The sequence below is a fragment of the Mesoplodon densirostris genome, chromosome 2 (assembly GCF_025265405.1).
Source record: "Mesoplodon densirostris isolate mMesDen1 chromosome 2, mMesDen1 primary haplotype, whole genome shotgun sequence".
NCBI lineage: Eukaryota > Metazoa > Chordata > Mammalia > Artiodactyla > Ziphiidae > Mesoplodon > Mesoplodon densirostris.
Genome location: NC_082662.1, coordinates 69,743,511 through 69,758,343, shown reverse-complemented (window position 1 = coordinate 69,758,343; position 14,833 = coordinate 69,743,511). Strand labels below are relative to the sequence as shown.

The following is a 14,833-nucleotide window of genomic DNA, read 5'->3' as shown; positions in this document are numbered from 1 at the left end:
GCAAGCTTCATTTGTCATTAATGAGGTTTATTTTTACACTGGTATTAAATTCAGCAATCTGGTCCTGCCCTAATAATCTAACCAAAGTGAGTAAAAAATAATCTTAATTCCTGAATGCACTGTTACAGAAATAAACTACCAAACTATGTAATGATGTATACTCTGCATGATATGATGATAAGAAAAGTCTCCTAAAATATAACACCATTCCTTGGTGTTAGTTGTTGTGACCAACTAAAGTCTAATTTTTTTCAAAATAATTCAAATAACATAAATTTGTTTAATATGAAAAATATATATACTTCTATTGTGTAATATTTGATATGTACAAAAACTATATATAGGGGCTTCCCTGGTGGCGCAGTGGTTGAGAGTCCGCCTGCCGATGCAGGGGACACGCGTTTGTGCTGCGGTCCGGGAAGATCCCACATGCCACGGAGCGGCTGGACCCATGAGCCATGGCCGCTGAGCCTGCATGTCCGGAGCCTGTGCTCCACAACGGGAGAGGCCACAACAGTGAGAGGCCCGCGTACCACAAAAAAAAACCCAAAAAACTATATATAACATAGGTGCATATTTTGAATCAAAATACTAAAACAAACATTTGTGAATCTACTACTCATTTACAGCCACTTTTCTTTTCTTTTTCTTTTTCTTTTTTTGGCTGCACCATGTGCCTTGCTTCCCGATCAGGTATCAAACCCAGGGCCCCAGCAGTGGAAGCACAGAGTCCTAATCACTGGACCGCCAGGGAATTCCCTACAGCCACTTTTCAACATTTACAAAATTATTTACTTATTAAGGAAAAAATAATATAATCATGCAGAAGACACTACTGTAAATATCATCTCCTTACCTGATACTCATGAATCTACAAATGAATTTCATAGATATTCAGCAAAAACAGCAGCAGATAACCAAAGATAACCACATGTCCCAAACCCTTATCTTAGGCTCTTAAACAGACTGAGGGCACTTCAGTTGGGAAGTATGGGAAAGAATGGAGGTGGGAACGAAAAGTTAGAAGAAGGATCTTCTGCTTTGTAGAGGGAGCTTAAGCTCTGAGTTTTACAAAATAACTCAGTATTGAGGTTTATACTAATCTACATGGTATTCTAACTGCTTCCTAAAAGTCTTAATCGGCCAATCAGACTATAAGTAACCTGAAAACAGGCATTTTAGTTCTTATTTCATCTGCACGTCATCACACATAAGGCATACAATAAACAGTTAAATAAATATTTGCAAGGTGACTTTTAAGCTTTAATTCGCTTTAGCAGTATTCACGAGTCCCTACATCAACACTCTTGTACCTACCTGGGAGCCTACAGCAATAGGGGCACAGTCTTTGATTCTGTGTAGTTGGCCAGCTAACTCATGGTCCTCCTTTCTACACAGCTCTCTTCAGAGGCAAAAAGACTCTAAGAATTTATCCAGAGCAGTAAGATGGGGGAAAAAACGAAGGAAAGAAAAGAACGCATAAAGGTCGGAAAAAAGCATAAGGGTTGGAAAGAAAGAAAGAAAAATAAACAGGTTATCATTCATAGATACATGGTCTAGATAAAAATTCCAAAAGAACCTATGACAGGGACTTCCCTGGTGGTCCAGTGGGTAAGACTCCATGCTCCCAATGCAGGGACCCCGGGTTCAATCCCTGGTTGGGGACTAGATCCTGTATGCATGCCGCAACTGAGAGTCCGCATGCTGCAACTAAGAAGTCCACATGCTGCAACTAAGAAGTCTGCATGCCGCAACTAACAGTCTGCATGCCGCAACTAAGAAGTCCGCAGGCCACAACTAAAGATCCCATGTGCAGCAACGAAGATCCCACGTGCCGCAACTAAGACCCAGAGCAACCAAATCAGTCAATCAATCAATCAATATTATTTAAAAAAAAGAACCTATGACAAATTACTGGTGGTAGAACTAAAAGTTAATAAGGTTGTTGATAATATTCAAATGTAAATATCAACAACATTTTAGACACCAGCAATAAAAAATGAGAAAATAAATTTAGAAAAGATACCGTGTACAATGACAACAAAACTATACGGGACCTAGGAATGAAGATATATAAGACCTCTAAGGAGAAAACTATAAAAAACTATGAAAGACATAAAAGACTTAAGTAAATGAAGAACCACATCATCTTTGTAGATGGAAACATTAATATTATGAAGACATAAATTCTCCCAAAAGCTGACCTAAATATGCAAAGCAATAATCAAAATCCCAAGAGGGGCTTTCATGAAACTTGACAAGTTGTCCTAAACATCACATGGAAAAGCAAAGGGCTAAAAATAGCCAAAGCAATCACAGTGGGGACTTCCCCCGTGGTGCAGTGGTTAAGAATCCGCCTGCCAATGCAGGAAACTCGGGTTCAATCCCTGGTCCGGGAAGATCCCACATGTGGCGGAGCAACTAAGCCCATGCACCACAACTATAGAGCCTGCACTCTAGAGCCCACGGGCCACAACTACTGAGCCTGTATGCTGCAACTACTGAAGCCCGTGCGCCTAGAACCCATGCTCCGCAATAAGAGAAGCCACCTCAATGAGAAGCCTACATAATGCAACAGACCCAATGCAGCCAAAAATAAATTAATTAAAATTAGAGAACTTAAAAAAAAAAGAACACAGTGAATGGACTCACCCCGTCAGGTGTCAAGACTCATTATAAAATTTTATAAAGCTACAGTAATTAAGACACTAGAAACCAACGCAGAAACAGACAAACAAAACAAAACAGAGAGTCCAGAAAAGACACACATATAAAACAACTTGACATATGACAGGGGGCATTTCAAATTAGTAAGAACAGGATACATCATTCAGTGAATGGTACTGAGGCAACTAGTTATCCAAATGTGTTTTTTTTGGTTAAAAAAAAGAGTAATAATATACATTTAAAAAATCAGCTCCTGACTGCTTCCACAACAGGCAGAAGCAAATGATTCAAAGCATGTTGAATTATACAAAGGAAGAGCATCAGCAAAAAAATGGCAAAAGAAAAACACTGAAAATTTACTAAAAACCTGGAGTTGATTATAAAACTAAAATCTTAGAGAAAAATTTCAGTTTTGGAAGAGAGCTAGTCTGGCTGGAATATACGCGAAACAGTAAAACAAATAGGTCAGAAAAGTGGTCTGAGAAGCTGGGAGTGACAAGATGAGAGCTCTGCATCACGAAGATAACTACAGAAACAAGGTACAGATTTACCAGTGGGGAGAGAGACTGGAGGTAGGAACCTTATTAGGGGATTATTAAATCCCAGCAAAATACAATGAGGGTGCAGAGGAAGGGGAACGAACGACAGCTATATTATGGAGGCAGAATTGACAGAACTTACTAGATTACTGGATGTGCTGGCAAGGAGTATATCCACTATCATTTTTTGTTTTCCTCCTATGCATATGGTAAGACCAAGGATCAAGTAAAGTAAAAAATCTTAGCTATATCTGAAGTAAATACTTCCACAAAGTATTTGTCCTTCAGATGGCAGTTTTCTTTTCTAATGCAGAGAAAAAGTAGATTTATAAAGAGCATCTTTTTTTACTTTCCCAAATAACTTTGAACATGGCTTAAATACCTTATTTCAGGAAATGAAACCTGTTACTACTAAAATATGAGAAAAATAAATTTCCAGAAACAAATAAATGCTGTCTGGAGCATAACTGAACAATATCACTGTAAAACAAGTTATGAACATGTGGTAGCATCTACCTGTAACCACGTGTTTTTTTTTTAAATAAGAGCCTATTCAAAAAAATTTATTCAGAGAACTAATTACAATGAAATAAAATTTCCAACAGTATCAGAAAGAACACACACTTTGAAAAGATACCACATGTAACATAAAAGTCCAGAGTATTGGAAATGAGTTCATTTCTGCCACAACCAACAATATGATTGAACCGAAAGTGCAATAATTAAAAGAACAACCAGGACACAAAATTCGTATTTTAAGATTAATCTTCTAACAGGTTAAGAAAGAGTCAAATGTGGGCTTCCCTGGTGGCGCAGTGGTTGGGAGTCCACCTGCCAATGCGGGGGACACGGGTTCGAGCCCTGGTCTGGGAAGATCCCACATGCCACGGAGCAACAAACCCCTGTGCCACAACTACTGACCCTGCACTCTAGAGCCCGCGAGCCACAACTACTGAGGCCGTGTGCCACAGCTACTGAAGCCTGCACGCCTAGAGCCAAAAATAAATAAATAAATTATAAACAGACGCCCTCTGGCGACCTACACGCAGAGGCGGGGCCAAATCCAAAGCTGAGACCCGGGAGCTGTGAGAACAAAGAAGAGAAAGGGAAATCTTTCCCAGCAGCCTCAGAAGCAGCGGATTAAAGCTCCACAATCAACCTGATGTACCCTGCATCTGTGGAATACATGAATAGACAACGAATCATCCCAAATTGAGGAGGTGGGCTTTGAGAGCAAGATTTATGATTTTTTCCCCTTTTCCTCTTTTTGTGTGTATGTGTATGCTTCTGTGTGAGGTTTTGTCTGTACAGCTTTGCTTCCACCATTTGTCCTAGGATTCTGTCTGTCCTTTTTTTAAAAAAATTTTTTTTCTTAATAATTATTTTTTATTTTAATAACTTTATTTTATTCTATCTTACTTTATTTTACTTTATCTTCTTTCTTTCTTTCTTTCTTTCCTTCCTTCCCTCCTTTAGACAACGAATCATAAATAAATTAATTTAAAAAAAGAAAGAGTCAAATGTATAAATTGGGCAGGAATACATACAGGGATGATAAGTCAATGGCATATCATCTTATTGCCTGTTTCATAGGGCAAATATGATCAAATACTGGAAATTACATAGGAGTCAAACTAAAAGAAGAACTTCAAAGAAAATGATAAGTACACAATTCAGGAGAGTGTCTGCCACTTGAGTGGACAGAGTGATATGAGTGGGAGATCGGTTAGGTGGATTCTATGGTGATAAACCATGTATTTTTAAAACAATCTTAGAACAGGCCTCATAAAAATGCCAGAATATATATGAATGGATAACAAGTGTTACCATATACCTATGCTAAAATACGATATACATGTTATCTCATTTCATCTTCACAATTCTATGAAGCTGATCCTAATACAGTCCTCCAGCTTACAGATGAAGAATATGAGTCTAAGAAAGGTCAAGGCTTGCTTAGGTTTCATAGCTAGTAAAAGTGGTAGAGCCAGTATTTGAACCCATGTTTGTTTAACTCCAAAGCCCATGTTCTTAACCACTAAGCTATACTGTTTACAACTGAAAACGTATTGCAGTCTTTTGGTTGAGTCTTCAAAAATTATCAGTACGATAACAAAATTATCATTTAACAATTATAATTTAACAACTATCTGAAAAACAAACTACAAATAAATGTAACACTTCTACATGCTGTTAGCTAGAAGAAATTGCACACAAATGGAAATGTACAGTAATATTATTTCAAGTCTCTGTGCATACCCTCCTAATTCTGTCTCACTCTGAGTTACAGTAGCAGGTGTATACGAAACACGCCAGAAAAAAAGTGGTGACCTAAACTTAACTCCCAGTGCTACGAACAGCACAGAAGGGTAGTTATGAGTCACAGGCGTCCCACATGCAGATAAAATGTGCTGCCCTCTAGTGACTTCAACACCTTGAATTTAACAGTAAGTGGTCTCTTGTAAGTGAAGGGAAATGATTTTTTTTTTAATTAGAGAACTAAAATCTTTATTTTATTTAATAATCAGAAGAATATAGAACAAATAACTTTTGTTTAAGCTAGAAGTAAACTTTGTGGTGTGTAAGAGCAAATACAGAACTATACCCAATAATGATTCATTAATTCATAATGATTAAGGAAATATCAGTACAGAACATGACAAAGGTGAATTAGAGAACACAGGGTGGTTACATTTTATACAAGGAATTCATGCCTTAAAACGTAATTCAAACCCTGCCTAATTCAAAGCTACTTTGCTATAGGAATAAATGTAAAGAAATGCTGACATACAACTACTGTACTATATTTCTTTTCTCAAGCAGAGTTTCAAAGCACAATAAAGACTATAATACAGTCTGTTTTTAAGAATGTTTTAAAAACACTAAGTATTTGTAGTAAAGTTTTTTGTATCACTATCACTTCCTTCCCAGATATCAAAAATATTTCCTATTTCAACACAGATGATAACTTGGCTTAGGGGTGCATTAGAGTTGTGATTTTAGAGCCAGGTTGCCAGAGGTTTTTTTCATTTTTTAAATAAAAGGGCTCCTGCTTCAATTCCGCTCTTTTATTTTCTTAGCATTAGTTCCAATATTTCCAGGATGCTCTGTACTAAATTAACAGCAGGAGTGTCAGCAGTTATTTGAGCTTCTTTATCACATTTAATTTAATGACCACTTGGGTGATTATATTATAGAATATAAAAAACACTCTAAAGTTAACAATAAAAGTAAAATTAACAGCACAATAATCATCAAAACCATTTGTAGAAGTTCCCATGCATGTAACCAATAGTATGGTTCACTGGATATTGACATAGGATACTCAGTATTTCTGGTTACCAGCTAAAGTGGCACCACCTTGGGTAAACACAATTTGTAATTCACCATGTCCATGAGCTTTGAAACTAAGAGATTCTTAATGAATTAAAAAAATTTTTTTGACATTTGCATTATTTATAATTTTTAGTATGAAGTGTTATTTTGCACTTTTTCAAATCACAAAAAATTACTTACTTAAAATTAGCTTAACAGAATCACACTGTATTTTTAACAGCTTTATTGAAGTATAATTTACAAACCATAAAACTTCCCCATTTTAAGTGTACAATTCAATGAATTTTAGTAAATGTATAGAGTTGTGCAACTATCACCACAATCCAGTGTTAGAATCATACATTTTTAAAACTGTTATCAACTTCACCTACCTAAACTAACCAAATAACTCACAACACTGACAAGTCAAAAGTATTTTTGGATCTGCTAAAGAGGATCGATATAATTTACTTTCAACAAATACACTGCTTTCAAAAAAGAAAAACTCTAAGACAATTTTAAACATACTAAAAGAATCATGCTGAGGAGGATTTAAACTGTCCTCCTATAATCCACAATGTTAACTTGGCAAACTACTTACTACTTACTATAAACAGTACAAATGAATGTAAAATTAAGTAGAGCCCCCGTTTATATTTTGAATTCCAAAATTAGAGAAATAAGTTTTGCTGAGGCTCTTATACTCAATAAAACCTGACACATGTGCCTTTCAAAACTAAAATGATTTATTTATTTGCGAGTGTAAAACCAGCCATGAATACTTGATGGCAAATACCTATCTGCAAAACAGCTCAGCAATGACAATATTTCCAAATAATGTGAATTGATATTAAATCTTTTTCAAAAAAATTTCATAGAATATTTTCTTAAATTAACTAGTTAAGTACATAAATACAAACATACTTTGGCATGATATATAATAAAGTATCCCATGATCTCTTTATGATCAAGATGAAAAAAATATGAAAGTAGAAACAGTTGAATTTATAGCTTATTGCACAAGTTGCTAAGGCTACTTGGAAGTCATGCCTCAGATCTTTGACTCTGGCCCTGTCCACTTTAAAATATGGTATTGTGATATAATAAGTAATATATATTTATCATGGTTCCTGGCACAGAGCTTCTAAAATTCTTGAAATTTCCTGAGTGATAGGGGTGAGAGGAGTATCTTTTGCTATTCATAATAAGCCCCTTTCAACTATACCTGAGTTTATGTTGATAAGGTGACTCTTGGAGGATGGGGGATGGTTGCCAAAGGAACAAAACCTCTGATTAGAAAGTTGGAACTTTCAACTCCAACCCTGACCCCTGAAGGGAGAGAGGCTGGGGATTAAGTTAATCACCAATAGCCAATGATTTAATCAATCATGTCTACATAATGGAATCTCCATAAGAACACTAAACTGTAGGGTTTAGAGAGCTCCACGTTGGTGAACACAACCCGGTGCCGGGAGAATGTTGTGTCTGGAGGGGGTATGAAAGTTCTACACCCATTCCCCATACCATGCCCTATGCACCTCTTCCATTTGACTGTTGCTAAGTTATATCTTTCATAATTAACCAGTAATAGTAAGAAAAGTGTTTCCTGGAATTCTGTGAGCCATTCTAGTAAATTATGAAGCCCAAGGAGGGAGTGGTGGGAACCTCTGATTTACAGACAGTTGGTCAGAAGCATGGGAGGCCTGGATTTACGATTGGCATATGAGGGGGGGCAGCCTTGTGAGATGAGCCCTTTACCTGTGGAGTCAGTTAACGCTGGGTAATTAGTATTTGAAGTGAATTAAATTGCAGGATACCCAGTTGGTGTCCAAAGAGAACCGGAGAATTGCTTGGTGTGGAAAATCCACTCATTTGGTGTCAGAAATTGTTAAGTAGAGGGAAATAAGTTTTCCTTTAAGCATTTTTTGTTAATGGTTTCAATGAGAGCATTGATGACGAAATAGACCAAACTGAACAAATTAGAAAGTGACAGAAAGCTAAAAGGGATGTCAAATCAAAATCTAAAACTATTTTAATTCAGAATGATGACTGAGAAATGACAATTTAGTAGGAATAATAAACATAACATCTAAACCTTGGGTCCAAAAACACAACTGTACAGGAACAAATCTAGGAAGATGTGGCTTAATAATAACATCTAACAGTAACAACAAAGAACTTAAAAGTTTTAGTTAACCATTAGCTCTACATTAGCAATGTTACAAGTTAATGTAGTCCTTAGGCTCTGTAATTATAATGTCCAGAATTTCTAGTTCAAGATGACAGAGCACAAGCATCTACTTCTCCAGACTTCCCTGGTGGTCCAGTGGTTAAGACTCCACGTTCTTAACTCAATGCAGGGGGCCCAGGTTCGGCCCCTAGTTGGGGAACTAAGATCCCACATACCACAACTAAGCCCATGCGCCACAACTAATGAGCCCGCACGCTGCAACTAGAGAAATCCTCGCACTGCAATTAGAGAAGCCTGTGTGCCGCAATGAAGACCCAACACAGCCAAAATAAATAAATAAAATTTAAAAAAAAAGCATCTACTTCTCCTTCCTAAAGCCCCATTAAAAATGACAGGAAGAGGGAATTCCCTGGCGGTTCAGTGGTTAGGACTCCGCACTTTCACTGCCGAGGGCATGGGTTCAATCAAGCCACGTGTAGTGGCCAAAAAAAAAAAAAAAAAAAAAAAGACAGGAAGAAAATAACTGCCTCACTGGAAAACACGGAAAAGGTATCACCGGACCAGAAATTTTAAAGAATACCTTGAAATTGGTCAATGTAGGATAAGGTAGGTCCTATCAAACCACAGCCTAATATCCTAGAGGTAAAAATGATGGTCTTCCTCAGAGAGTTCCAGAGAAGTTCCAAACTCCAACCTAATAAATATTGTTACCCTGTTCCCTAGACTTTTTATTTGTTAATATAATTCTCATAATTACTTTGTTAAATAGGTACTACATGCCCATTTTTCAGATGAAGAAGCTGAGGCTTAGACAAGTTACATAATCACACAGCTAATAAATGGTGAAGACAGAATTTGAACCCAGTTGGTTTGAATCTTGAGTTTGTATTTTTAGCTATTATGCAAATATAGGCCAAAAGGTAATCCACCAGAGTAACTCATTAAAGTGCTACACTAAATTCAGCTGGCACAGTTGGGCCCTCTCCCCCCATTCCCTCAGGTAAATACAGCAGTTCACATCTTCAGTTCCTGGATTAAATCTTGATAACTCCCTTCTATAAAACGCGTGAGGGACTTCCCTGGTGGTCCAGTGGTTAAGAATCTGCCTTCCAGTGCAGGGAATGCAGGTTCAATCCCTGGTTGGGGAACTAAGATCACACATGCTATGGGGTAACTAAGCCTGTGCACTCTAGAGCCTGCACGCCACAACTAGAGAGCCCATGTGCCACAGATACTGATCCCGCGCTCTGAAGGCCACGCGCCGCAACAAAAGATCCCACATGCTGCAACGAAGATCCCGCGTGCTGCAACTAAGACCCGACGCAGCCAAATAAATAAATAAATATTTTAAAAAAATAAAATGCGCGAAGTCTGTCTAGACTGCCTAGAGGGCCTGAGAGAGGAGGAAAGATGCATGAGTTCATTGCAGATCCCCAGATAGATATGGAGGAAGAAAAAATTTAAAGGAAAGGAAGATCCACACTAAATAAATGATACCATCACCAGAAATAAGGTTCCTTACTTCCACAGCTGTGGGGATTCCAGACTACCTGCTCCAAGACATTTCTTGCAGGGAACTTTGCTACAAAGAGTTCACAGTCAATCCTACCATTCAAAGAACATGTCTGTCTTCTAAGTGGTGAGGCAATACAGCATGGTGGTTTATGGACTCCAAAGCCAGCCGCCTGGGCCCAAATCTAAGTTCTGTCACTTAATAGCTATGTAACTCTGGGGAAGTGATTTAATACCTCTGTACCTCTCTCCCCGTCTGAAAAATAAGGATAACTATACTTACCTCATAAAATTTGTAAGGATTAAGTGACATAATTTTTACTTAGAATTGTGCCTGACTCAGAGAAGAAACTATGGGCCTTAGCAAAGGTCCTGGAACATGGTGACATGCAAACAATGGTACCTGTCAAATATTAAGTCCAGGGGGAAAGGAGATAAATTAGATGACTGCTAAAAAATCTTCCAACCTTGAAAACCTATCAAATTCTTAGGAGAAAAAAAAATTGATTTTATCAAATAAGACAAAGCAAATTCCAAACACAATAAAGTATTCACTGAAGTCAGTTCAATACTTGGTTTAAATTCACCCCTGAGCCTCTGAAGGTATTTGTTAACCTCTCTTTACTTATGACAACTAATTATAAGTTGCCTCTCATTAATATACATTAAATGTGTAAAATGAATTTGGATTTAGAGAATGAGGAGAGTTAACTGACTTCTAAGCAATTTTGATTAATATCAAATAACAGATATAACAGAACTACTTCCCTACTAGACTCCTGGCCATAGATTCAGCTCTTTGAATCCAGAAGTTCCAAAATGGAAACTTGCGATATAGAAGAACATCCAAATAATTCCCAAGAAGGAACAAAATATAACAGCTTCATGTCAACTGGAATCTCCAGGGCAATAACAGGCCAAGGCACTGCTAGGCTGCGGGGAAAAGCCAGCCAGCCTAGTAGCCACTGACAGCTCAGGTTAAGACAGGAACTTATTACAAACCTAAGCTAACCAAATGGATAGACTGATTATGAGTCCTACTCTAGAAATCCTACCCATTTAGAGTTCCAAATTAACAACAATTTCCTCAGAAACAACTTGAAGGCCCCAGAAATTAAGCCATTTGCCCAGGGGTCTTCTTGTCCAGATGCAATGTAAACCCAAAGCAGACCCTCTGGGCAATACCCAAAAAACCTTTATTACCTAATAAACTGAAGAAATCAGAGATGGATTCCACCAACCTCTACGGACAGTGTAGAAAAAAGAAACTTTGAGTATGCCAAACAGAACAAAATCTGAGATGCATATTAGAAGACTAACAAGTACAAGAACTACACATCTACATGATCTTTATCATGAGGCTAAACAAAAACTGCAAGCAGAAGATTACAACAGTGAGGGCAAAGCCTCCATTCCTAGAATAAAAGGATAAAAGTCTCAGGTCCTCTTCCTCTTCCTTCCTTATATTTATAATTTTTTCCTACTTCTTTTTCTCTGTGGCTTTCCTTGCTACTTAACCACTTTGCTATCTCTTCTAGTTGTTCCATTCCCATTTTTACATTTGACTTCTTTTAAAAATGCTTCTGCAGGGGGAGGAATTAGGAGATTGGGATTGACACATATACACTATTGATACTAAGTATAAAATAGATAACTAATGAGAACATACTGTACAGCACAGGGAACTCTACTTAATGCACTGGGATGACCTAAAGAGGAAGGAAATCCAAAACAGAGGGGATATATGTATAGCTGATTCATTTTTGCTGTACAGTAGAAACTAACACAACATTGTAAAGCAACTATACTCCAGTAAAAATTCATTTACAAAAATGCTTCTCTCTGTTCTTTTTCCTACCTACTATCATAAATGCCATTCTAATAAGTTACAAAAGAAATTGTGTAAAAAAATATATAAATAGAAACCTTTGACAAATTCTATTTGTTGACATGAATACTGTCTACTTTTCTTCTGGCCTGAATCTCCATGTCAAAATATTATACCTATGCCAAAAGCAGAGAAACTTTTAAAAAACTATTCATTCAAGTCTAATGAATAATTTTTGGTGACAGTAACAGTTTGAAAAAGCAAAGACCGAAATTAATGCAGAGGTTTCACATAACCCTCACTGTAACATATAGACAGAAATTCATAATTCTAATACAAGTGAAATCTTTTACCTAAATTCAAAATATATAAATATGTAAACATCTCAAAATGCAGCCACTTTCAGTACTTCATGTTCAGAAATAAATGTGGAAAAACTTAACAAGCCTTAACAATTTTTTCTTTATTAGAAAACAAAAATCCTCCTCAAATAAAAAATTTAAATTACTTTTAACAAAAAAAAAATATAATGTAATTTTATTTTATTTCATTCTTTGGATGACTTACTGAAGTCAAGGAAGCTTTTTTTTGACCGCGCTGGGCAGCTTCCAGGATCTCAGTTCACCAACCAGCCCAGGCCATCACAGCGAAAGCCCAGAATCCTAACCACTAAGCCACCAGGGAACTCCTGGAAGCAATTTTAATCATTCTTTCCTTGGAAGACTTCACTTAAGAAGTCTCTTCAAAGTTCTATTTTCTTTAAAGTAGGAAACAAAGATAATGGTATATATTAACATATGTATTGACTACTTACATCAAAATGTAGCCTGCAACTGAAATTGGGTCAAGAAATGGAATCACTTAAAATACTTTAAATGTAAGTCATGAGCTACATGCCTGTTTCTGAGGTAGTGTGTCTCTCTCCCATTTTTATATTATTATTTTTTTCCTCCCTCTAACACTTTAACTGGGATTCTTTCACTTAGAATGTAATTTTAAAATAATGTTACAATCCTATCTATGGTAAGTACTTGAATTTATGTCAATAAGTTCACTTGAAAAGTTAAACTGAAAGAAAAAAACAATAAATATGATAGTACTCTTTTTCTCTTGGCTATTTTCTAAAAAGTATGTAACCATATGAATATATTTAAGCCAATGATTCCAAGAATAGAAAAGAAAAAAATCACACATTTCATAAAAACCATATAAAATAACCACCTTACCCATATCATTAGCAAGGGAATTAGGATCAGATGCCCCTAGAGTAGCTTCAAACTCCTCCTGGAGACGATATGCTCTTTGCAACAGAGCTTCAAGTTTATGGATAAATTCAGTACTAATAATATCCTGTAAGGAGAGAAAAAGTACACACAGCAAATATTAGATTCTAATGTTAAAATTCTAAGAACTTTCCATTTTTAAATGAAAGGCAGAAAAGTGAGGGATATAAAAAAATACTGTTGGGGTGGTGAGAATACTGTGATAGAAGTCAGGAGGCCTGAGTTCTAGCTGTGCCTCAGATAAAATCATTTCCATTTCGTAATCTGTAAAATTAAGGAGTTGGACTAGATCTCAAAGTAAAGTTCTCAAAATAAGGTCCCTGAACCAACATCATCAGTATTACCTGGGAACTTGTTAGAATTGCAAATTAGAAATGAATTAGAAACCCTAAAGGTGGGACCCCCGAATCTATTTTTCAGCAAGCCTTTCAGAGGCTTCTGATGCATGCTCAAATTTGAGAATCACTAACCTAGATGAGTCTAGCTCTAACTCTGTGTGATTTTTATGTATATAATGGCACTTAATTAAACCCAAAGCACAAAACAGACTTTTAAAAATTCCTTTAGACATCATATCTGCTTAATTTTTTATTTTCTTGAACACTCAGGAAACAATGATGAATTGCCAATTTGGGGTTTAACAACTGACCGAACAGGAAACGCCCAGTAAGAAATATCCCCACACAATCCCAAGGAAGAAAAAAAAAAGTTCTATTAAATGCCACAGAAATCAAGTACACTGAATCAACATTAAAAATAGTTCAACTCTTCCAATATTATGAAGACCACTCCCAAATAAATCATCCTTACATCTACACTTTCTTCTGCAATGGCATCTCCCGCACCCAGTTTAATGGAACTACAGGCTTCGTCTTCAGCCTGTCTATTTCGAAAGGTTAGAGCTTGTTCCCATCGACGCAATGCCTCTTCAAACAATTCCATACCTAAAAATTGAGAACAGAACAATTTTATTTTATTTTTTTTCTGGCCGTGCCACATGGCTTCCAGGATCTTAGTTCCCCAACCAGGGACTGAACCCAGGCCCCTGCAGTGAAAGTGCTGAGTCCTAACCACTGGACTGCCTGCGATTTCCCAAGAACAGAGCAATTTTATTTATTTATTTTATTATTTTTTTTTTCTGGTGAAACCACCTGATCTTTTTTTTTTTTTTTTTTTTTACAAATTTAATCAGTTATACATATACATATGTTCCCATATCCCCTCCCTTTTGCGTCTCCCTCCCACCCTCCCTATCCCACCCCTCCAGGCGGTCACAAAGAACCGAGCTGATCTCCCTGTGCTATGCGGCTGCTTCCCACTAGCTATCTACCTTACGTTTGGTAGTGTATATATGTCCATGCCGCTCTTTCACTTTGTCACAGCTTACCCTTCCCCCTCCCCATATCCTCAAGTCCATGCTCTAGTAGGTCTGTGTCTTTATTCCTGTCTTACCCCTATGTTCTTGATGACATTTTTTTCTTAAATTCCATATATATGT

The 14,833-nt window shown here is 36.9% G+C and overlaps 1 protein-coding gene across 7 annotated transcripts in view; it reads right to left on the bottom strand.

The window, feature by feature from the left end:
- Positions 1–14,833, bottom strand: part of MIGA1 (mitoguardin 1) — a 98,433-nt gene that overhangs the window by 40,912 nt on the left and 42,688 nt on the right. For all 7 annotated transcript variants that reach the window (XM_060089983.1, XM_060089985.1, XM_060089987.1 and 4 more), the window contains exons 6-7: positions 14,146–14,279; positions 13,279–13,402 (exon numbers count right to left, since the gene is read on the bottom strand). In XM_060089983.1, coding sequence (XP_059945966.1) covers positions 13,279–13,402; positions 14,146–14,279 — 258 coding nt within the window. The remainder of the gene's footprint in view (positions 1–13,278; positions 13,403–14,145; positions 14,280–14,833) is intronic.